The sequence below is a fragment of the Pristiophorus japonicus genome, chromosome 1, assembly GCF_044704955.1.
Source record: "Pristiophorus japonicus isolate sPriJap1 chromosome 1, sPriJap1.hap1, whole genome shotgun sequence".
In the NCBI taxonomy this organism is placed as follows: domain Eukaryota; kingdom Metazoa; phylum Chordata; class Chondrichthyes; family Pristiophoridae; genus Pristiophorus; species Pristiophorus japonicus.
In genome coordinates, this window is record NC_091977.1 from 253232291 (window position 1) to 253253149 (window position 20859).

At 43.7% G+C, this 20859-nt stretch overlaps 1 protein-coding gene across 1 annotated transcript in view; it reads left to right on the forward strand.

Annotated features, from left to right (window-relative positions):
• The window catches only part of frem1a (Fras1 related extracellular matrix 1a), a 352151-nt gene that overhangs the window by 306068 nt on the left and 25224 nt on the right, over nt 1–20859 (forward strand). Inside the window, 1 exon segment of the mRNA XM_070877990.1 lies at nt 2890–2937. Within this exon segment, the coding sequence (XP_070734091.1) occupies nt 2890–2937 (48 nt within the window).

Genomic DNA, 20859 nt, shown 5'->3' on the forward strand with positions numbered 1-20859 from the left:
GGAAACACAGAGAAAAAATACATCAGAGTAAAATATGGGCAGAAGTTAAAGTCTGAAATTGTTGAACTCGATGTTGAGTCCAGAAGGTTGTAAAGTGCCGAAACGAAAGATGAGGTGCTGTTCCTTGAGCCTCATTGGAGCAGTGCAGGAGTCCGAGGATGGAGAGGTCAGAGTGGGAGTGGAGTGGCAATCAATCATAGGCAGTCCCTCGGAATTGAGGAAGATTTGCTTCCACTCCTAAAGTGAGTTCATTGGTGGCTGAACAGTCCAACACGAGAGCCACAGACCCTGTCACAGGTGGGACAGATATTCGTCGGGGGAAGAGGGGGTGGGACTGATTTGCCGCACGTTCCTTTCGCTGCCTGATCTCTTCACGCTTGCAGCATTGAGATTCGAAGTGCTCAACGCCCTCCCTGATGAACTTTTTCCACCTAGGGCGGTCTTCGGCCAGGGTCTCCCAGGCATAAGTGGGACGCTTTGAGGGTGTCCTTGTACCGTTTCCGCTGCCCACCTTTGGCTCGTTTGCCATGAAGGAGCTCCGCATATAGCAGTTGTTTAGGGAGTCTCGTATCTGGCATGCTAGAACTAAGTGGCCTGCCCAATGAAGCTGATCTAGCATGGTCAGTGCTTCAATGCTGGGGATGTTAGCCTCAGCGAGGACACTGATATTGGTGCATCTGTCCTCCCAGGGGATTTTCAGGACCTTGCAGAGACATCGTTGGTGATATATCTTCAGTGACTTAATGTGGCTTCTGTAATCGTCCATGTCTCTGACCCAATAGGAGGGCGGGAATTACTACAGGCCTGTAGACCATGAGCTTGGCGGTAAGTTTGAACACTCTTTTCCTCAGGCGGCCGAAGGCTGCACTGGCGCACTGGAGGTGATGTTGAATCTCCGCATCAATGTCTGCCTTTGTTGACAAGAGGCTCCCGAGGTATGGGAAGAGGTCCACGTTGTCGAGAGCCGACCCGTGAATCTTGATGACTGGGGGGCAGTGCTGTGCGGCGAGGATAGGTTGGTGTAGGACCTTTGTCTTACAGATGTTAAATGTAAGGCCCATGCTTTCATATGCCTCGGTGAATACATTGACTATATCCTGGAGTTCAGTCTCCGAATGTGCACAGACACAGGCATCGTCCGCGTAGTGCAGCTCAACGGCAGAGGTTTGGATGGTTTTGGACCTGGCCTGGAGGCGGTGTAGGTTAAATAGCTACCCACTGGTTCTGTAGTTTAGTTCCACTCCAGCGGGGAGCTTGTTGACAATGAGATGGAGCATGACAGCGAGGAAGATTGAAAAGAGGGTTGGAGCGATGACGCAGCCCTGTTTGACCCCGGTTCGGACGTGGAATGGGTCTGTAATGGATCCGCTGGTAAGGATCACAGCCTGCATGTCATCGTGGAGCAGGCGAAGGATGTTGACAAACATTTGGGGACACCCAAAACGGAGGAGGACGCTCCATAAGTCCTCACGGTCGACAGTGTCAAAGGCCTTTGTAACGTCGAAAAAGGCCATGTATAAGGGCTGGTGCTGCTGCCTGCATTTTTCCTGCATTTTTCCTGCAGTTGTCATGCTGCAAAGATCCTGTCTGTTGTTCCCCGTAGGGAATGAAATCCGCACTGTGACTCCGGGAGTGGAGTGGGGAATTAAAGTGACAGGCGACCGGAAGCTCGCGGTCACGCTTACAGACTGAACGGAGGTATTCCGCAAAGCGGTCACCCAATCTGCATTGGGTCTCCCCATTGTAGAGGAGACCACATCGTGAGCAGCGAATACAGTATACTAAATTGAAAGAAGTATAAATAAATCGCTGTTTCACATGGAAGGAGTATTTGTGGCCCTGGATAGTGGAAAGGGAGGAGGTAAAAGGGCAGATGTTGCATCTCCTGCGCTTGCACGGGAAGATGCCATGGGAAGGGGAGTGGGTGCTGTGGGTGACTCTGGAACGGACCAGGGTGTTGCAGAGGGAGCGTTCCCTTCGGAATGCTGAGAGGGGAGGGGAGGGGAGGGGACGATGTGATTGGTGGTGGAATCACGCTGGAGGTGGCGGAAATGGCGGAGGGATGATCCATTGAATGTGAAGGTTGGTGGGGTGAAAGGTGGGGACAAGGGGAATACTGTCATAGTTCTGAGAGAGATGGGAAGGGGTGAGAGCAGAGGTGTGAGAAATGGAACGGACACGGTTGAGGACCGTGTTAACCATGGTGGAGGGGAATCCTCAGTTGAGGAAAAAGGAAAACATATCAGAGGCACTATTGTGGAAGGTGGCGTCGTCAGAGCAGATGCAACTATTGACAATCATTCACTATTAGCCCATTGACTCACGCAGCTACCTGGACTACACTTCCTCCCACCCCACATCCTGTTACCACTCCATTCCTTTCTCCCAGTTTCTCCGTCTTCGTCATATCTGCTCTGATGATGCCACCTTCCATTGAAGGGCTTGAGTGTATATATGATGTAATATATATGACATGAAAGAAGTGTTTAACATTATGAAAGGATGGGACAGGGCAGATAGAAGCAGACTGCTTCCAGCAGTTGAGAGGTCAAGAATGAGGAGCCAAAGATACAACATTAAAGGTAACAGATTAAGAACTGAGGACAGGAGAAACTTCTTTACACAGAGAGTTGTAGTTTTAACAAATTCACTCCCACTTCCGGTGGAGGCAGAAACTATGTCATGACGGACTAGTTGGACAAATAACCTGTTTCTGTATTGCAGCTTTTCTGTCTTTCTATGAATGTATCACAGAACAATCTCACTGTTTTCTTTGTCCCAGCTCTGATCCCTAAACCATAGGCAAGAAGGGCCGTGCTGTTTACTGGCCACAGAAATTTCCACCACTGTATATGAGTCACTAATCCATTGTTGCCTGTCTGTTTTTAGATTCGCCCATCGTCCACATTCAGGAATGGAACTGACCTCATATTTACGGTTAGTAAATCTGCTACTCACATACATCTTTCTCTACTCAGCTTATATATTTTTGTTTGCTGGCACGTCTGTGGCAAATTAGATTTTTGGAAGAAATGAATAACTCCCGAAATGCCTTTTTAAGTGCAACTTTATTATGTTGTCTTGGTGCAAATGTCCTACATGAAACTACCCAATTATCATCGTGCGTTATCCACATTTTTGCTTCACTTGTCTTCTGAAGAACTAAAGCAAAAATGTCAAGTTGTATTTTCTGCAGCAACTACTGGCTTTATCAGATTAATATAGGCAGTCCTGGTCCTCTCTCTGTGACACTGCCTTCAGGGGTCATGTAAAACCATCTCAAAGTGAAGGAATGTATGTATAGAGAGATTATTTTGCAGTTATTCAGTGACCATAAATAATATCATAATTTTTCCCACCAGGCAGCTATGCTTAGATTCAGAATGTGACATTTCCCCTTTCAAATAGCAATTGTAAATTAACTTGTCTTCTGAGTAATCCGTGCTCCCTGGGACTGTCATCGTCTTGGTCCATTGCAGGGAGAGCATTGCTGGGAATAGATCCTATTTCTGACCCAGAGAGAAGGGGTTTGCTAAGATCTGCTGCCCATGAGCACAGACTTGATCTGCTGAGGACACAATTCTGAAACACAACAATTAAACTGAACAATTAGAATAAATGGCTCCAGACAAAGAGTCTGGACCTGATTCACTGAATGGCCTCCTTCTGTGCTGTACATGTTACAATTCTGCAGCCGAGGGAGCATCATTTTGTGTGGTGATATAAATAATACTAGATTTTATCTGCGACAAAATGATCTGCACGGATGCACACACACGCACGCAAACTGCGTCTTCCCACATGCCTTTGCATACTGTAGCCTTTTCCATACAGCCATTCCCCACCCATACCCTCTGCCAACTAAATACACATTGCCTGTCATTGTGTTGCATGTTCCACCCTATAAAATGGTAAATATTCAGTAAACTATGAAAGGAATAGGTGTGAGAGCTGTACAGAGATGCTGAGAGACTACAGAGTAAAGTGAAGATAGATAGAGGAAAAGCAACAGAGACTGAGACAAACTGAGAAGTACAGAGATCTCAATGAAAGTATCAGCCATAAGAGAGAAGTAGCAGACAAATTGAAAGAGAGATAGAAGAAGATGGAAATATTTAGACATTGAGAAAGAAGCCAAGACAGTTACTAAAAGTGAGGCACAATCCTTAATGGGCCATAATTTGCTGTAGGAGTCTGCTGTCTGTTAGACTTGCCCTTCCATGTTTAGGTTTTTACATTTTTTGTGTGGCAATTTGCTGAAAGTGCGAGTTAATAACGTCACTGGGGGAAACAGTGCATCTGGGACCTGAGTAAACAGGGCAAGCAACTGTGTTTCTCCTTAACTAATCAGATTGAATGATTGAGAAACTAACAGCGCAAGGACTGAGAAGGAAGCGTAAATTAGAATGGGTGATTGAATAACAAATCAGGTACAGAAAGAGAAATAAAGAATGGGACTGTTAAAAGTCAGGCAAACTATCCCTCCTCGTCCTTCTTGACTTGTCTGCAGCCTTTGACACGGTTGACCACTCTATCCTTCTCGAACACCTCTCCACTGTCATCCAGCTAGATGTGAATGCACTCGCCTGGATCCATTCTTATCTATCTAATTGTAGCCAGAAAATCACCTGCAACAGCTTGTCTTCCTGCTCCAGTATCATTACTCTGGTTGCCCCCTCCTATTTCTCATCTACATGTTACTCCTTGGCGATATTATCCGAAAACGCAGCGTCAGTTTCCACATGTACGCTGATGATACCCAGCTCCACCTCCCTACCACTTCTCTCGAGCCCTCCACGGTGTCTAAATTGTCAGACTGCTTGTCCGATATCCTGTTCTGGATGAGCAGAAATTTTCTCCAATTAGATATTGGGAAGACCGAAGCCAGTGTTCTCGGTCCTCGCCACAAACTCCGTTCCCTAACCATTGACTCCATCCCTCGCCCCAACTTCTGTCTGAGGCTAAACCACGCTGTTTGCAACCCTGCTCTCATATTTGACCCTGAAATTAACACATCCGCAGTGTAACTAAGACCACCTATTTCCACCTCCGTAACATCGGCCATCTCCACCCTTGCCTCAGCTCATCCGCTGCTGAAGCACTCATTCATGCTTTTGTTACCTCTAGACATGACTGTTCCAATGCACTCCTGGCTGGCCTTCCACATTTTACCCTACATAAATTTGAGGTCATTTAAAACTCGGCTGCCCATGTCCCATTCACCCATCACCTCTGTGCTCGCTGACCTACATTGGCTCCTGGTTAAGCAACACCTCAATTTCAAAATTCTTATCATTGTTTACAAATCCCTCCATGGCCTTGCCCCTCCCTATCTCTGTAACCTCCTTCAAGCCCACAACCCCCCCGAGTTATCTGCGCTCCTCTAATTCTGCCCTCTTGAGCATCCCTGATTATAATTGCTCAACCATTGGTGGCCGTGCCTTCTGTTACCTGGGCCCCCAAGCACTGGAACTCCCTGCCTAAACCTTTCTGCCTCTCTACCTCTCTTTCCTCCTTTAAGACGCTCCTTAAAACCTATCTCTTTGACCAAACTTTTGGTCACCTGCCCTAATTTCTCTTTATGTGGCTCAGTGTCAAATTTTTTGTCTCATAATACTTCTGTGAAACATCTTGGGGCATTTTACTACATTAAAGACGCTATATAAATACAAATTGTTGTTGTTGAAATAAAGATTACATTAAGAGAGAGAGAGAAAAGAAATGGAAAGGAAAAGTAAAAAAAAAAAATTAAATGTTAAATTTTACGGTTTTAAAATCTCCAACAATTAAAACTTGAAGGTTGAAACTCCACACTTGTAATAGTTAATTTTCAGTGGCAGAGAGGTTGACCAGCAGTAATTAACATTTGCACGTCGTTAAAAGGGTACGTAGACAGAAATGGACACTTTCTGTGCCACGTTTAATTTGGATCTACCGTGCAAATACAGCAACTTCCCGCCATTCAATGCATTTCAACGGTGAGCTAGACGGCGAAAAGCCACTTTCGCAAAGCTAACAGCAGACTGGTGCATCTCGGACAGCACCTGTTGATTTCCATATTTAAACTTGCATCTGTGCTCGCAGATAGTTGCTGTCGCATTTGCACATAAACAACTGTGAGTGCCATTAGCCTATTTTCAATGCAAATTATGCGGCATTATCTTTGTCCATGAGCAATGATATAGAAGGTTAGTCAGTGTATTTTAACATTGGGAAAAATACAAAAATAGAGTGGACTATCCAGCCCCTCGATCCTGTTCCACCATTTCAATTAGATCATGGTTGATCTGTGTGATATATATTTTACAAACACACACTAAAACACACATTACACAAGATGACTCTTACTGGAAACTTGTGATCATGTGACTTGTCACATGACCCTTTAATTGTATTTACATCAGCAGTTGCACGACCAAAGTAGTGCACTAAGTGGAGCAGTAATCCCTAGGGGAGCTCTATATTACACTTCTCCCTCCTTAATGAAAAAAGTAATCATAATAAAATAATCATTATACATAAATTGCATGGTGAACTTATTTTGCCATATTTACAAATCAAACTTAACCATTGGTTTTCTGTTTCGAAAGGAAACATTTGCTCTTGAACAAAATTTTCCAAACGTGGTGTCGAACTTAAACTCATTCTACGCTGAACCTGAGGAGAATTTTTCTCCAAGGGCAACCCTTGATCTACATTTGGACTCACTGCAACTTCAGAATGAGTCTGCCTGACTCGGACTCGGACTTAAATTCTGACTTTCTCTTGGGTTTGTTTCTAGTACATCTGATGAGGAGAATTTGCTACTGGTACTTTACTTGTAACAACACTATCTGACTCATCAGAAATAATCGAATCATTCCAACTTTCACCTCGTTCCACATTTGTAGATAAAATATGATCCATGTGAATAAATCTAACCTTTTCATGATCAAACGTCTTGACCAAAAAAGTGAGAGAGCCACATATCTTCACTGCTCTTCCTGGTAACCACTTTAACTATTTATGGTGATGGTTCTTCACTCTCACCTTCTGCTTTAATTTCACACTTCTCTCTCTTACTCTACTTCTATCATGATTCTCTTTCTGTCTTAATTGTTTCTCTTCTACTGACCATGCCAAATTTGGCTTAACAACGAGAACCTGATTCGTGGCAATCGTTTGAGAAACTCTGCTGGTGTTCTACCAGAATTAGTATGAGGAGTATTATGATAAATAATCAGAAAATTGGCCAATTTGTGATCCAACAATTGCTTGATGAGGGCATGTTTTACAATTTGTACTGTGCACTCTGCTGCACCATTTGAAGCAGGGTGGTACAGTTGAACCTTGGTATGTTTCACACCGTTTCTGCTCATGAAATGTGCAAATTCTTCTGAACAAAATTGTGGCCCATTATCAGACACAATGTCTTCTGGGAGGCCATATGACGAAAACAATCTTCGCAAATTGTCTATTGTTTTACTTGTTATTTTACGCATCGGAAACATCTCTACTCACTTCGAATGACTATCAATCACAATGAACAATTATTGTCCTTCTAGCTCAGCAAAATTTACATGTAACCTTTGCCACACCCTGGGAGGCCATTTCCATGGCTGTAATGATACTGATGGTGGTGTTTGGCTTACCAATTGACATGTAATACATTGACTAACGATGTACTCTATATCTTTATTTAGACCTGGCCACCATAAGTAACTGTGTGCAAAATTCTTGGTCAAGCATATTCCCAGGTGCTAGTCATGAAGATCTCCTAACAATTTTGACCTGAATTTATTTGGAATAACTTTTCTTGTACCACACATGATACAATCTTTATCCACTGATAATTCATTCATAAGAACGAAGTATGGATGAATACCTTTCTCTGATACCTGTTTTGACAGCCATTTGTTATGTAATCATGCACCTTTGACATAACTGAGTCACTCTTGGTTGCTCTACTAATCTCTTCAGCTGTGACTAACAGTTCATCAATATATGAAAAATAGAACACTTCTTCCCTATTGGGTGTAACTTGTGATGAGGATGGCAATCTGGACATAGCATCAGCATTACCATCTGACGTAGGTACAACAACTATAGGTATAGCCCAATTACTTAGATCTACCTTAAAGATAATGTTCTCAGTTTCTAGTGTTTTGAGTTCTTGCTCAACTTTCTCCTTGAGTGCGTATGGTACGAGACGTGGCTTGCAGTAAATAGGTCTCGCATCCTTCTGCACTCTGACACTCACCTTGAATCGGACTGCCTGTTTCGCAGAACACTTTCAGATATTGTTTGATGACATCATCCTTCAATGCAAATCTCATTTCAACATGAAAAACCTCATTCCAATCAAGCTTCAGTGATCCCAATCGGTTTCTACCTATTAAGCAGGCTTGTCTCCTGATACTACGAAGAGAGGCAAGCTCTGAAACTGATCCTTGTATTTCACCAGTACGGTGATACGTCCTATCACAGGGAGTGATCTCGCAGCTCTATCTTCGATTTCTCCAGTGAAAAATCACTCAACTTGTCGAGATGTAGCGATTCCGTTATTACGCTCATGGATGCACCAGTGTCGCTTTCCATGGGTATCCTGGTTCCTGCAACATCTATTTGGATGACAATACATCACAAATCTTTGTTAGATACCCTCATGCTCCTGATGACATGTATCTCCAGATCTTCCATGTCCTGTTGCATCTCTTCAATGCTATGTCGTATCTGGCAATTTCTGCTTCTAGCATTGAAAGTTGGTTTACTCTTCAGTTGGCATGCCTTTGCAAGATGCCCAGTTTTCTTGCAGAAGAAACACTCTGCCTTCACATATGGACAGTTTTGAGCAATGTGTTGTCCCAGGTACTGATAGTACGACTTCTATGCATTGTTACCTTGGCAAGTTGCTGAGGCATTGTGGCCCAAGTGCCTTTTACTTTTAACCTGTTGGCTGACAACTGGAAATGGTATACAAATCTTGGCAGTATTGGTCGGCCATATCCATCGTCATAGGTGTCTGACAAGCTAAATCAAAAGTGAAGTTAGGGGTTGTCAACAACTTTCTTCTGATTGCTTTATTTTTCATCCCACAAACAAAGTGGTGACGCAATGCTTGGTCCTGACAGTTTCCGAAATGGATAGCTGTTTTAAAATGACAATGTACTCACTGATACCATCGTCAATTAATTGATTTCGTATTCCAAAATAATAACTTTCAGCAATTTCCAGTGGGTTACAGCTGCAGTGCTGTAGAATCTCCATCAATGCTCTGTTTTCTGGCTTGATGGGAGCAAGCACATTTTTCAGAGTTTCATACACCTCGGAGCCTGCTTCAGAAAAGAAAAAAACCCTTTTTTTTCTAACACCACCCGGTTATGGTTTTCATCATCGGGGACTTCGACGATACTCTTTGCAGTGAAAAACATTTCTAGCCGCGCCACATACGTTCCGAAAGTCTCTAAGTCATGATGGAACTCACCCAAGTGCTGTATTCCCATAAGCATGGCCATCTGGACTCTGGAAACTTCGACAGTTCAGCCAAGTGTATTTGAAATTTACCATGGCTTTTTAGTTGTTCTGCAAAACAAAGAACTTCTCAAAGACTGTCTGTTGGTTGGCAGGGACATCCACCAACAAAAATTTCAGCAAGGGAATCCAGAAATCCTATTCTCGTTTGCCAATGTGATATATTCTTTACGACATCACTAACGCACACATTACACAAGATGGTTCTTAATGGAAACTTATGATCATGTGACTTGTCACATGGCCTTTTTATTGTATTTACATCAGCAGTTGCATTACCACAATAATCCACAAGGTGGAGCAGTAATCCACTAGGGGGAGCTCCGTATTGCAATCTGCACCTCAACTGCAGTTACCCACCTGTGCTCCAAATCCCTTGATACCCTCACCCAACAAAAATCTTTCACTTCTGCCTTGAAAACTTCAATTGCTCCAGCATCCTTTTGGGGAGAGAGCTGCAGATTTCCACTACCCTTTATGTGAAAAAGTGCATCCTGATTTCACCCTGCATCACTTAGCTCTGATATTTAAGATTATGCCCTCTTGTTTTCGATTCTCCACCAGAGGAAATAATTCCTCTATGGAATTCCTTCATCATTTTAAATAACTCGATTTGATCACTCCTCAACCTTTTAAAATCAAGGGAATACAAGCCAAGCTTATGCAACCTGTCCTCTTAACTTAACCCTTTAATCGTTGGAAACATTCTGCTAATCTGCACGGTACCCCATCCAAGGTCAAGATATCTTTCCTGAGGTGCGGTTCTCAAAACTGAACGCAATTCTCCAGATGGGGTCAGACCCAGGCTCTGCACAACTGACACATCACGTCCTCACTTTTGTATGGCAACTCCCACTTGGCCATTTAGATTCCCTTTTGTACCTGTGCACCAATTTTTAGTGATTTGTGTCGATGGACATCCACTATTGATCATACACATTTCCTCGTCTCTCATTAAGAAAATATTGCAATTTATCTTTCTCAGATCAAAAGTGCATAACCTCACACTTCCTCACACTGAACTCTATCATCCATAGATTTGCCCACTCACATAGTCTTGTAATTTCCTGTTCCCTTCTACATAACTTACTGTGCCTGCTAATTCAGTGTCATCATGCAAATCTGTATATACAAATCTCTATTCCTTCCTCAAAGTCATTAATGTATAAAAGCTGAGGCCCCAGTAAAGATTCCTGGGGAACAGCACTAGCCACATTCTGCCAATCAAAGAATGTCCCCTTTATCCCAACTCTCTGTCTCCTACTTCCCAACCATGTCTCAAGGTTATCTCCAATTCCAGAAGCTTTTAAGATAATCTCTTATGCAGAACTTTATTAAATGCCGTCTGGAAATCCATATATACAAGAAACATAGAAACATAGAAAAGAGGTGCAGGAGTAGGCCATTCGGCCCTTCGAGCCTGCAGCACCATTCAATAAGATCATGGCTGATCATTCCTTCAGTACCCCTTTCCTGCTTTCTCTCCATACCCCTTGATCCCTTTAGACATCAGGGCCATATCTAACTCCCACTTGAATATATCCAATGAACTGGCATCAACAACTTTCTGCGGCAGGGAATTCCACAGGTTAACAACTCTCTGAGTGAAGAGGTTTCTCCTCATCTCAGTCCTAAATGGCTTACCCCTTATCCTTAGACTGTGACCCCTGGTTCTGGACTTCCCCAACATCAGGAACATTCTTCCTGCATCTAACTGTCCAGTCCCGTCAGAATTTTATATGCTTCTATGAGATCCTCTCTCATTCTTCCAAACTCCAGTGAATACAAGCCCAGTCGATCCAGTCTCTCCTCATATGTCAGTCCAGCCATCCCGGGAATCAGTCTGGTGAACCTTCGTTGCACTCCCTCAATAGCAAGAACGTCCTTCCTCAGATTAGGAGAACAAAACTGAACACAATGTTCCAGGTGAGGCCTCACCAAGGCCCTGTACAACTGCATTTATACCTCCATGCTCCTATATTCAAATCCCCTAGCTATGAAGGCCAACATGCCATTTGCCGCCTTCAACGCCTGCTGTACCTGCATGCCAACTTTCAATGACTGATGTACCATGACACCAAGGTCTCGTTGCACCTCCCCTTTTCCTAACCTGCCGCCATTCAGATAATATTCTGCCTTCATGTTTTTGCCACCAAAGGGGATAACCTCACATTTATCCACATTATACTGCATCTGCCATGCATTTGCCCACTCACCTAACCTGTCCAAGTCACCGTGCAGCCTCTTAGCATCCTCCTCACAGCTTACACTGCCACCCAGCTTAGTGTCATCTGAAAACTTGGAGATATTACACTCAATTCCTTCATCTAAATCATTGATGTATATTGTAAATAGCTGGGGTCCCAGCACTGAGCCCTGCGGCACCTCACTAGTCACTGCTTGCCATTCTGAGAAGGACCCGTTTATCCCTACTCTCTGCTTCCTGTCTGCCAACCAGTTCTCTATCCACGTCAATACATTACCCCCAATACCATGTGCTTTAATTTTGCACACTAATCTCTTGTGTAGGACCTTGTCAAAAGCCTTTTGAAAGTCCAAATACACCACATCCCTCATCCACTCTACTAGTTACATCCTCAAAAAATTCCAGAAGATTTATCAAGCATGATTTCCCTTTCATAAATCCATGCTGACTTGGACCGATCCTGTCACTGCTTTCCAAATGTGCTGCTATTTCATCTTTAATAATTGATTCCAACATCTTCCCCACTACTAATATCAGACTAACCGGTCTATAATTATCCATTTTCTCTCTCCCTCCTTTTTTAAAAAGTGATGTTACATTAGCTACCCTCCAGTCCATAGGAACTGATCCAGAGTCGATAGACTGTTGGAAAATGAACACCAATGAATCCACTATTTCTCGGGCCACTTCCTTAAGTACTCTGGGATACAGACTATCAGGCCCCAGGGATTTATCAGCCTTCAATCCTATTAATTTCCCTAACACAATTTCCTGACTAATAAGGATTTCCTTCAGTTCTTCCTTCGTGAAGACAGAACCAAAGTATTTGTTCAATTGGTCTGCCATTTATTTGTTCCCCATTATAAATTCACCTGATTCTGACTGCAAGGGACCTACATTTGTCTTCACTAATCTTTTTCTCTTCACATATCTATAGAAGCTGTTAGATCTCTTAATTTCCAATGAAATACGAACTCCGATGGTAATTTTAACTTCTTTATTTTTGGTAGAGAGCAACAAGCTGCTGGCTGATTGCCAGTTCCTTTGTCTTACTGGGACCACATGGTCAAAATGGCTGTATTTATACCAGGTTCAATTTACAGAAAAGAACTCTCCTTCTTTGACCTTATTGGCTCAATTAATAGTCTTTTAACCTTTTAATTGGCTCGCTACCCAAGGTCCTAAAATGTCAAGTTGATTGATAAATTAATGCGACATGCTGAGCAGCACGTAGTAGCTTTGACTTGGTGTCTGTGAATTTTCACAGTCTGTCTAAATGCAGCCTGTTTGAATTCTCTATCAATCCCCCCTTTGATTCTTTCACAAACTGAATCATAAAACATCAGGTATCACCGGTTAAACATTCTACAAAATAATTTCATACATGTTAATAGAGTTTCCTTCTAAAATTTGTTGATGTGTTTTGCCACATGTCCGGACTAGTAGCTTCCACACAAATTTACACCAACCCGAGTTTCATCGTGGCCACAATGGAAGTCTGGTTTTAGTAGGTTAATTAACCTTATTCCAATTTAATCCAAATCAATATCTTAATTCAAACAGTAAACAACCTTCCCTTAAGCATAACATACCCCTGTGCCACGTACAGACGGTCTGCTGGGACCTGCAAGGTGTCTCACCTGCGGGACAGCAGCTACAGCCGCCTGGTCGCAACAACATTTAATCAACATAAACACACAATATAAAAGTAAAACAATTACAATGAATAGAATTAAACCTTCCACCAATGAAGTTTCTATTGAACCTAGCCATTCAGTGGCTCCACTCCACAAAGTGAATGATGGGGGTTGCTTAAGTTTTTCTTCCTCCTTTTGGATATGCTCCGCTAAGTGGGTAATTTCTTCAGAGCTATCTGGGATATATGTGCAACACTCAGTTCCGAGTAGGGTGCAAGTACCTCCCTTTTCAGCCAGGATGTAATCAAGGGCCAGTCTATTCTGTAGGGCTACTGTGTGGATTGTTACCATTTCTGCATTGATTTTAACTAGGGCCTCTGAGGTATCATTGGCTAACCGTTCCACAACAGATGCCATGTTAATGGATTCCCTTGCCAGTTTGGCGGTCCCATTCCCAGGGATCAGAATGGCAAAGAACCTCTCTGTTTCTGTGATAGCTCTCTTCGGACGGTGTAAATGTTCCGACAGTGACTTTATGTGATACATATAAGGCACAATGTAGGCTAAATAGCAGGATTCCATCCAATTCTGGGGCAGCCAAGGGTAGGCCTTGTGGCCACACACCCAATAGGTGCCATTATATGCAATGAATGTTAGCTGTTTCTTTGTCAGCAACACTCCGGGGCCTGTCCAGGCTTTTCCATCTGTTTTATTCAGAATCCCCGTTACGTTAAAAATTCCCACATCGGCCCAGTTTGGACGGTTCCGTGGCTTGATTATATTATAATTCCGGGAACAGTTACTATACCCTATATTTTGGCCTCCTTTGATGTTTCTAATCAGACAGACCGATTCCCCCGGTCTTCCTATTCCCGTTGTATTAGTGATAACAAAAAATGGGGGCCATTTGGAATTATTGTAGCACGGTTGGTATCCCCCTTCAAAGGTAGTCAGATTGCAACCTGCTGACTTCCATTTACATGCCCAGTTTTCCGTATCCTGAAACGCATTGCCTGTTTTGTTTTGATTAATTATCCACTCTGCCATTTCCGAGATATTCAAGGGAACTGGCCTCAAGGGAATCCCTCCCTTTGAGTGAATAGGAATATGCGCACACACCCAACAACTGGAAATGTTACCTTGTTTGGCATAAATGTATGACATATATAAAAAGGTATTTACATGTAATTCCCTTGCTACCCTACTATTTCCCTTTGGTGCAGCAGGTTGGCTAGTAAGAAGTAGGCCTATGCCAAGGATACCGACAATCAATAATACAGTAAATTTATACATTTTCGCAAAAAGTAATTGTCCTTATTAGATTTCAGCTTCAGTTACAGGTGCTCATTTAACTTGTGAAGCATGGATCCAGGCTTTCTTTCCTTGGACTTCACTGCCTGGGTGGTCAGTAACACTTGATAAGGTCCCTCACACTTGGCACCCAAAGGTTCTTTATGCAACTTTTTCACATACACCCAGACTCCCCTGATGATGTCGTGTCCTCCTTCGGGTGGATTACCCCAAGCTGCCGATACCTGTCGGGAAACAGAACTAATAGCATTGGTTAAGTTCTGACAGTATGATAACAAAGTGTCACTCATTAAGTGAACATCAGCTTTCCGTAAATCAATAGTTCCTGGCAGAGACATGGGTCTTCCTGTTATAATTTCAAATGGGCTGAGACCTGTAGTTCTGTTCGGGGTTGCCCTAATGCTACATAGCACTATTGGTAGTGCCTGGGGCCATGGTGTTCCTTCTTGGTGATATTTGGCAAGCTGTTGTTTCAAAGTTCGATTCATTCGTTCTACTTGTCCTGATGATTGTGGATGATAAGGACAGTGTAAATCCCACGTAATGTTCAGGAAGCTACAGACTTCTTGGCAGACAGCACCTGTGAAGTGTGTTCCCTGATCTGAGTCAATGCTACTCGGGACTCCCCATCGGGGAATGTAATCCTTACACAAGACCTTTGCAGTGTGATTGGCTGTGGCTCTTTTAGTTGGGACAGCTTCCACCCATCTAGAGAATCTGTCGACCATGACAAGAATGTTAGTGTATCCTTGGCATGAAGGAAGAGATATATAATCAACCTGCAGACGCTGGAATGGTCCGACAGGGGCAGGGGGCCTCAGTTGGGGCATTACCGTGATGGGTCCAGAATTATTTTTCTGGCAGACCACACAGCGGTCTGCTACCAGCTGGGCATGTTTTTTAAATCCCCGACCCCACCAGCTTTTCTGGAACCGTGCCGTCATCTGTTGTGAGGCCAAGTGTCCCCACGAGTGGATCTGTTGGGCTAAAAAAGGCATAAGCGCTTGTGGCGCGACTGGCTTGTCGGTAACTCTTTGTCTCCAGACACCATCTTCGCATAGCTTAATTCCTGCCTCAATCCATGTCCATTTTTCCTCTCGGGAGCACTCGCCTTGCATTATTTGAAGGTCTCGTGTCAGAGTCCTGAGTGCTTTCAATCTGCACATCTGTGTTGGTTCTTCTGGAGGAACGCCCTGTGAGGCGGCATCTTTAGCTGCCTGGTCGGCTAGGGCATTTCCCTGTGCTTCCATGGTATTTTCCTTGGTATGGGCCTTACACTTCAGGATGGACACTTCCTGAGGTAATTGTATGGCCTCCAGTAAGTCTCGGACTTCTTTTCCATTTCGGATAGGTGTACCAGCAGCAGTGAGGAATCCTCTTTTCCGCCATAACAGACCAAAGTCGTGAGCGACTCCAAAAGCATAACGTGAATATGTGTAGATATTAGCTGTCTGTCCTTCTGCTATTCGACATGCTTCTGACAGGGCCCGTAACTCGGCCTGTTGTGCTGACATTCCTGAGGGTGAACATCCTTTTGCCACTACCTCATATAAGGTTGTAACTGCCCATCCTGCTTTTCTGGTACCATTGTCAACAAAGGAGGAACCATCTGTAAACAGGATGAGGTCTGGGTTGTGCAGAGGCTCCTCTGCTGCTCAGGCTTCTTCTTCTGTTTCTTTTAAAATCTCCATGCAGTCATGCTCTTCACATTCTCCCCCCTCTTGCTCCCTCGATTCTGACATCGGGAGCATAGTTGCGGGATTAACCGGGCTGGCCCGGACGATATGGAGATTAGGAGCTTCCAAAACTGCTGTCCAGCGGGTCCATCTAGCTGCAGTCACCTGAGGCATTCTATTCATAGACAGCAAAGCGTGTACGGTGTGGGGACACTTGACAATCAGCTTTTGGTCGAGGACTAGACCCGCAGTGATCATTACCGCTCGACATGTAGCTTCCATGGCCCTTAGGCAACTTCCCCATCCGAGGGCTACCGCATCCAGTTTTGCCGAATAATAGCCAATAGGTCTTTGCCGATCCCCATGTTCTTGTGTCAGTATAGCTGTCATATATCCTTCTTTCTCATGGACAAACAGGGTAAATGGCTTAGCACTGTCGGGGATTCCCAGAGCCGGTGCCGAACACAAAGCCTTTTTCAAACTCAGGAAGGCCTCTTGCTGTTCTTTAGTGAGGGTGATGGCTTCTTTAGAGGCACATTTCCCCTTTAAAATATCATTCAGTGGCTGAGCAAGCTGTGTGAAGGAGTCAATCCAATTTCTGTTAAAGTTACACAATCCCAAAAAAGACCTCAGTTCCTGAATAGTGATGGGTTTTTTAGCAGCCCGAATGGCTGCAGTTCTATCCTGGGTAAGTTCTCTCTTTCCTTGTGAAATCTTTTGTCCCAGGTATACAACCTCTTCTTGGGATATTTGTGCTTTGTCGATGCTGGCTTTATGTCCTTTCAGCCGAAAGTGATCCAGCAAAGCTCGTAAATCTTGTTCATGCTGTTCTTCCGTGTTTGAAGCTAGTAGGATATTGTCTACATATTGGATGACTGTGGATGACAGGGGAGGTAATTCTCGCAAATGGCTTTGTAAAGCCATGTGGAATACCGTAGGGCTGTTGTGGAAACCCTGCGGTAACCGTGTCCAAGTATACTGTTGTCCTTGGACCGTGAAAGGAAACCACTGTCGAACCTCCGGTGCCAGAGGCACCGACCAAAATCCGTTGGCCATATCTATAACCGAGAAATATTTATGTTCCGGTTTGAGGGCATTAAAAATGGTGGAGGGATCTGCGACCAAAGGAGCTTTTTGATCAATACACTGGTTAGCTTTCCTATAATCGACAGTCAAACGCCAAGTCTCATTAGATTTCTGTACCGGCCACACGGGGCTATTGGAGGAGCTATGCGTTTTAATAAGTACCCCTTGTTTCTCCAATTGCTGAATAACCGGTAAGATTCCCGCGATGGCAGTTGGACTGATGGGATACTGTTTAGTGCATGGAGGCTTGGTCCCAGTAAATGACGCAGGCTCCACCTGGAGTAGGCCACAATCGTTCTTATCTTTAGCCCATATCGGGTGTTCCTTCAATTCTTCTTTCTTCAAAGTTCTAATTGACCATGTCACTCGACCATCCTCAAAATGCAACGATGAATCTACTTGAATTAGAACTTCCATTCCCAAAAGGGGTTGATCTACTGGGCCTATCCAGACCTGCGTGGTAAGTTCATGTGGACCCAGCCTTATAAGTACCGGTGTTGTCCTTTTAATTTCCATTTTATGGCCCCCAACTCCATAGGCTGTACATGCCCTACCATCCAATGGCAAAAAGTCTCCATATTGTAGGGGTAAGCATGTTAATTCCGCCCCTGTGTCTAAAAGACAGTCCACATCCTTATCACCCACCCTCACAGTTATATATAGCCCATCTCCCCTTTGTTGTATTAGTGCGAGGAGGGGGGCTACGGTGGGCTCTAATCATTTTTTGCTATCCCAAGTAACTCCTTCTATTGTTGTATTGTCAGTCGCTTAAATGCTTCTATGAGGTCATTATCTTGTGACAAGCCTGGTTTGTTGGCTGAATTGTATTCCTGGCTGCGTCCTCTTCCCCGGCCGCGACCTTTCTGTTTTGCCCTGCACGTCTTGGCCCAGTGACCTTCTTTCCTATAATAATGACATTTTCCGGGTAATTTTCCTAATTACTGTTTATCGGAATCCTGGGATTTCCATCCCATAGCCTGTGCAGCTCAGACTTTAGCTCCCCTATCCCGATCTAATTGGTTACATCGATCCACCAATGATGCAAAGGTAGTTCCTCTACCTTCCCAGTCCGGTAACACTACCTTAATTATTTTGGACAGTTCTGGCTTTAGACCTGCCACGAAAGCTGCTTTTAGGGGTCCAAACACTTGTTCATCCATTTCCTCATCCGTATTATTCATACCCGAATGTTCTAGCCACGTGCATCTAAACCGCTCGTCATACTCTAGGACCTCCTCTGTTCCTTTCTGTTGGCAGGCTGCAATTTTTCCCCAGTCTGTCTTTGCTGGACTGAAGGCTTGCAGCCAGTATTTAATCGCATCCCACCCTGCGTCTAATTCTTGCTCATCCTGCCCCAAAGCTTCTTCTACCTTGTCGTGCAATTTTCTTCCCTGTGCTTTTTGGCACCATTATGGTCAAAATTTGCACTCCGTCCCAGGGATGAAGTTGATATATATTTCTTAAGCGGTCCAATTGGTCCCACGTTTTTACTCCCCCTTTCTTTGGATTGGGCAATTCCTTGGACCATTTATCAATTTTCTCTGGGTCTGCCGGATCATGAATTAAGTATTTTTCATACAGCCTTTTCTTCGTTTTTTTGGTTCCGCCCTCATCCGCAGTCTCTTCTGATTTGACTACAACTCGTCTTTTTTTAAACGGGGCAAAGCGTACCCCTAATTCTTCATCCTCGACACTGTATTGTCGGAAGATTCAGAATCCGTATCTATTCCTCGGTCGTGTCTTCGGGTTTGTGCTTTTAATTTATCCAAACATGGGTACCCTGGGAATTGACCAATACATTTTCCTTTTCCTATTACTGTCTCTTGACCGAATGATTTTTTCCATTCTTTAATTTCACCTTTAAGATCTTTAACTTCCGCTTCCAGCTTTTCAAGTTCAAGCTTTTTCTGTCGCAGCTGCGCACAAACTGCTTGCAATTGATCCTTTGTACTGGTCAGTTCTCGATCATGTTGGGAACGCATTCTAATTTCATTCCGCTTTCGAATCTGGCCCATAACCGCTAGGGACCATCTAGTTCGCTCTTTATTTTTCATATGGGTCGTTTTTCCCCAGACCCTTTTAATCTCGTCCAAGGACCATTGTCCTTTGGAGGTTCCGTACTTTTGTTCGATCTTAATATAGGTTTTAGATAAGTTGAATTGTTGCTCTATGTATTCTTTCAACTGTTCGAGAATTAAATCTAGCGAAACTTCAGGTGGTGCTTGCCCACCTTTAACAGTTGTAGGCAATTCTTTGCTCTTATCTCCTGCTGCCAAAATTTCTTTACTGGGGTCTCGAGTCGTAGGCTTTCTAGCCGATCAATAGGTTGGTGATTAATTAACTAACACACCGCCAAAGTTTAGACGTCTATGGGACCTCGAGCCGACTACCAACCGGAGGGTTCGCAAACCGGTGGCTTTCGGAATCGCGTAGAAGGAGAGGCGAATTTAGACTTTTGACCGAGGACTTTTAAAAAGAGGTGTCCTTACCTCAATATGTAGGTCTGATGTCCAAAATTTAGTTTCTTTCCTCAGCGATCCTGTTCGTGACGCCAAAATTGTTAGATCTCTTAATTTCCAATGAAATACGAACTCCGATGGTAGTTTTAATTTCTTTATTTTGGCAGAGAGCAACAAGCTGCTGGCTGATTGCCAGTTCCTTTGTCTTACTGGGACCACATGGTCAAAATGGCTGTATTTATACCGGGTTCAATTTACAGAAAAGAACTCGCCTTCTTTGACCTTATTGGCTCAATTAATAGTCTTTTAACCTTTTAATTGGCTCGCTACCCAAGGTCCTAAAATGTCAAGTTGATTGATGAGTTAATGCGACATGCTGAGCAGCACGTAGTAGCTTTGACTTGGGGGGTCTGTGAATTTTCAAAGCCTGTCTAAATGAGCCTGTTTGAATACTCTATCAGAAGCTTTTGCAGTCAGTTTTTATGTTCCCAACAAGCTTCCTCTCATACTCTATTTTCCCCCTCCTAATTAAATCCTTTGTCCTCCTCTGCTGAATTCTAAATTTCTCCCGGTCCTCAGGTTTGCTGCTTTTTCTGGCCAATTGATATGCCTCTTCTTTGGATTTAACACTATCTTTAATTTCCCTTGTTAGCCATGGTTGAGCCACCTTCCTCGTTTGATTTTTACTCCAGACAGGGATATACAATTTTTGAAGTTCATCCATGTGATCTTTAAATGTTTGTCATTTCCTATCCACTGTCAACCCTTTAAGTATCATTCGCCAGTCTATTCTAGCTAATTTACGTCTCATACCATTGAAGTTACCTTTCCTTAAGTTCGGAACCCTAGTCTCTGAATTAACTGTGTCACTCTCCATCTTAATAAAAAATTCTGCCATATTATGGTCACTCTTCCCCAAATGGCCTCGCACACCAAGATTGCTAATCAGTCCTTTCTCATTAAACATCACCCAG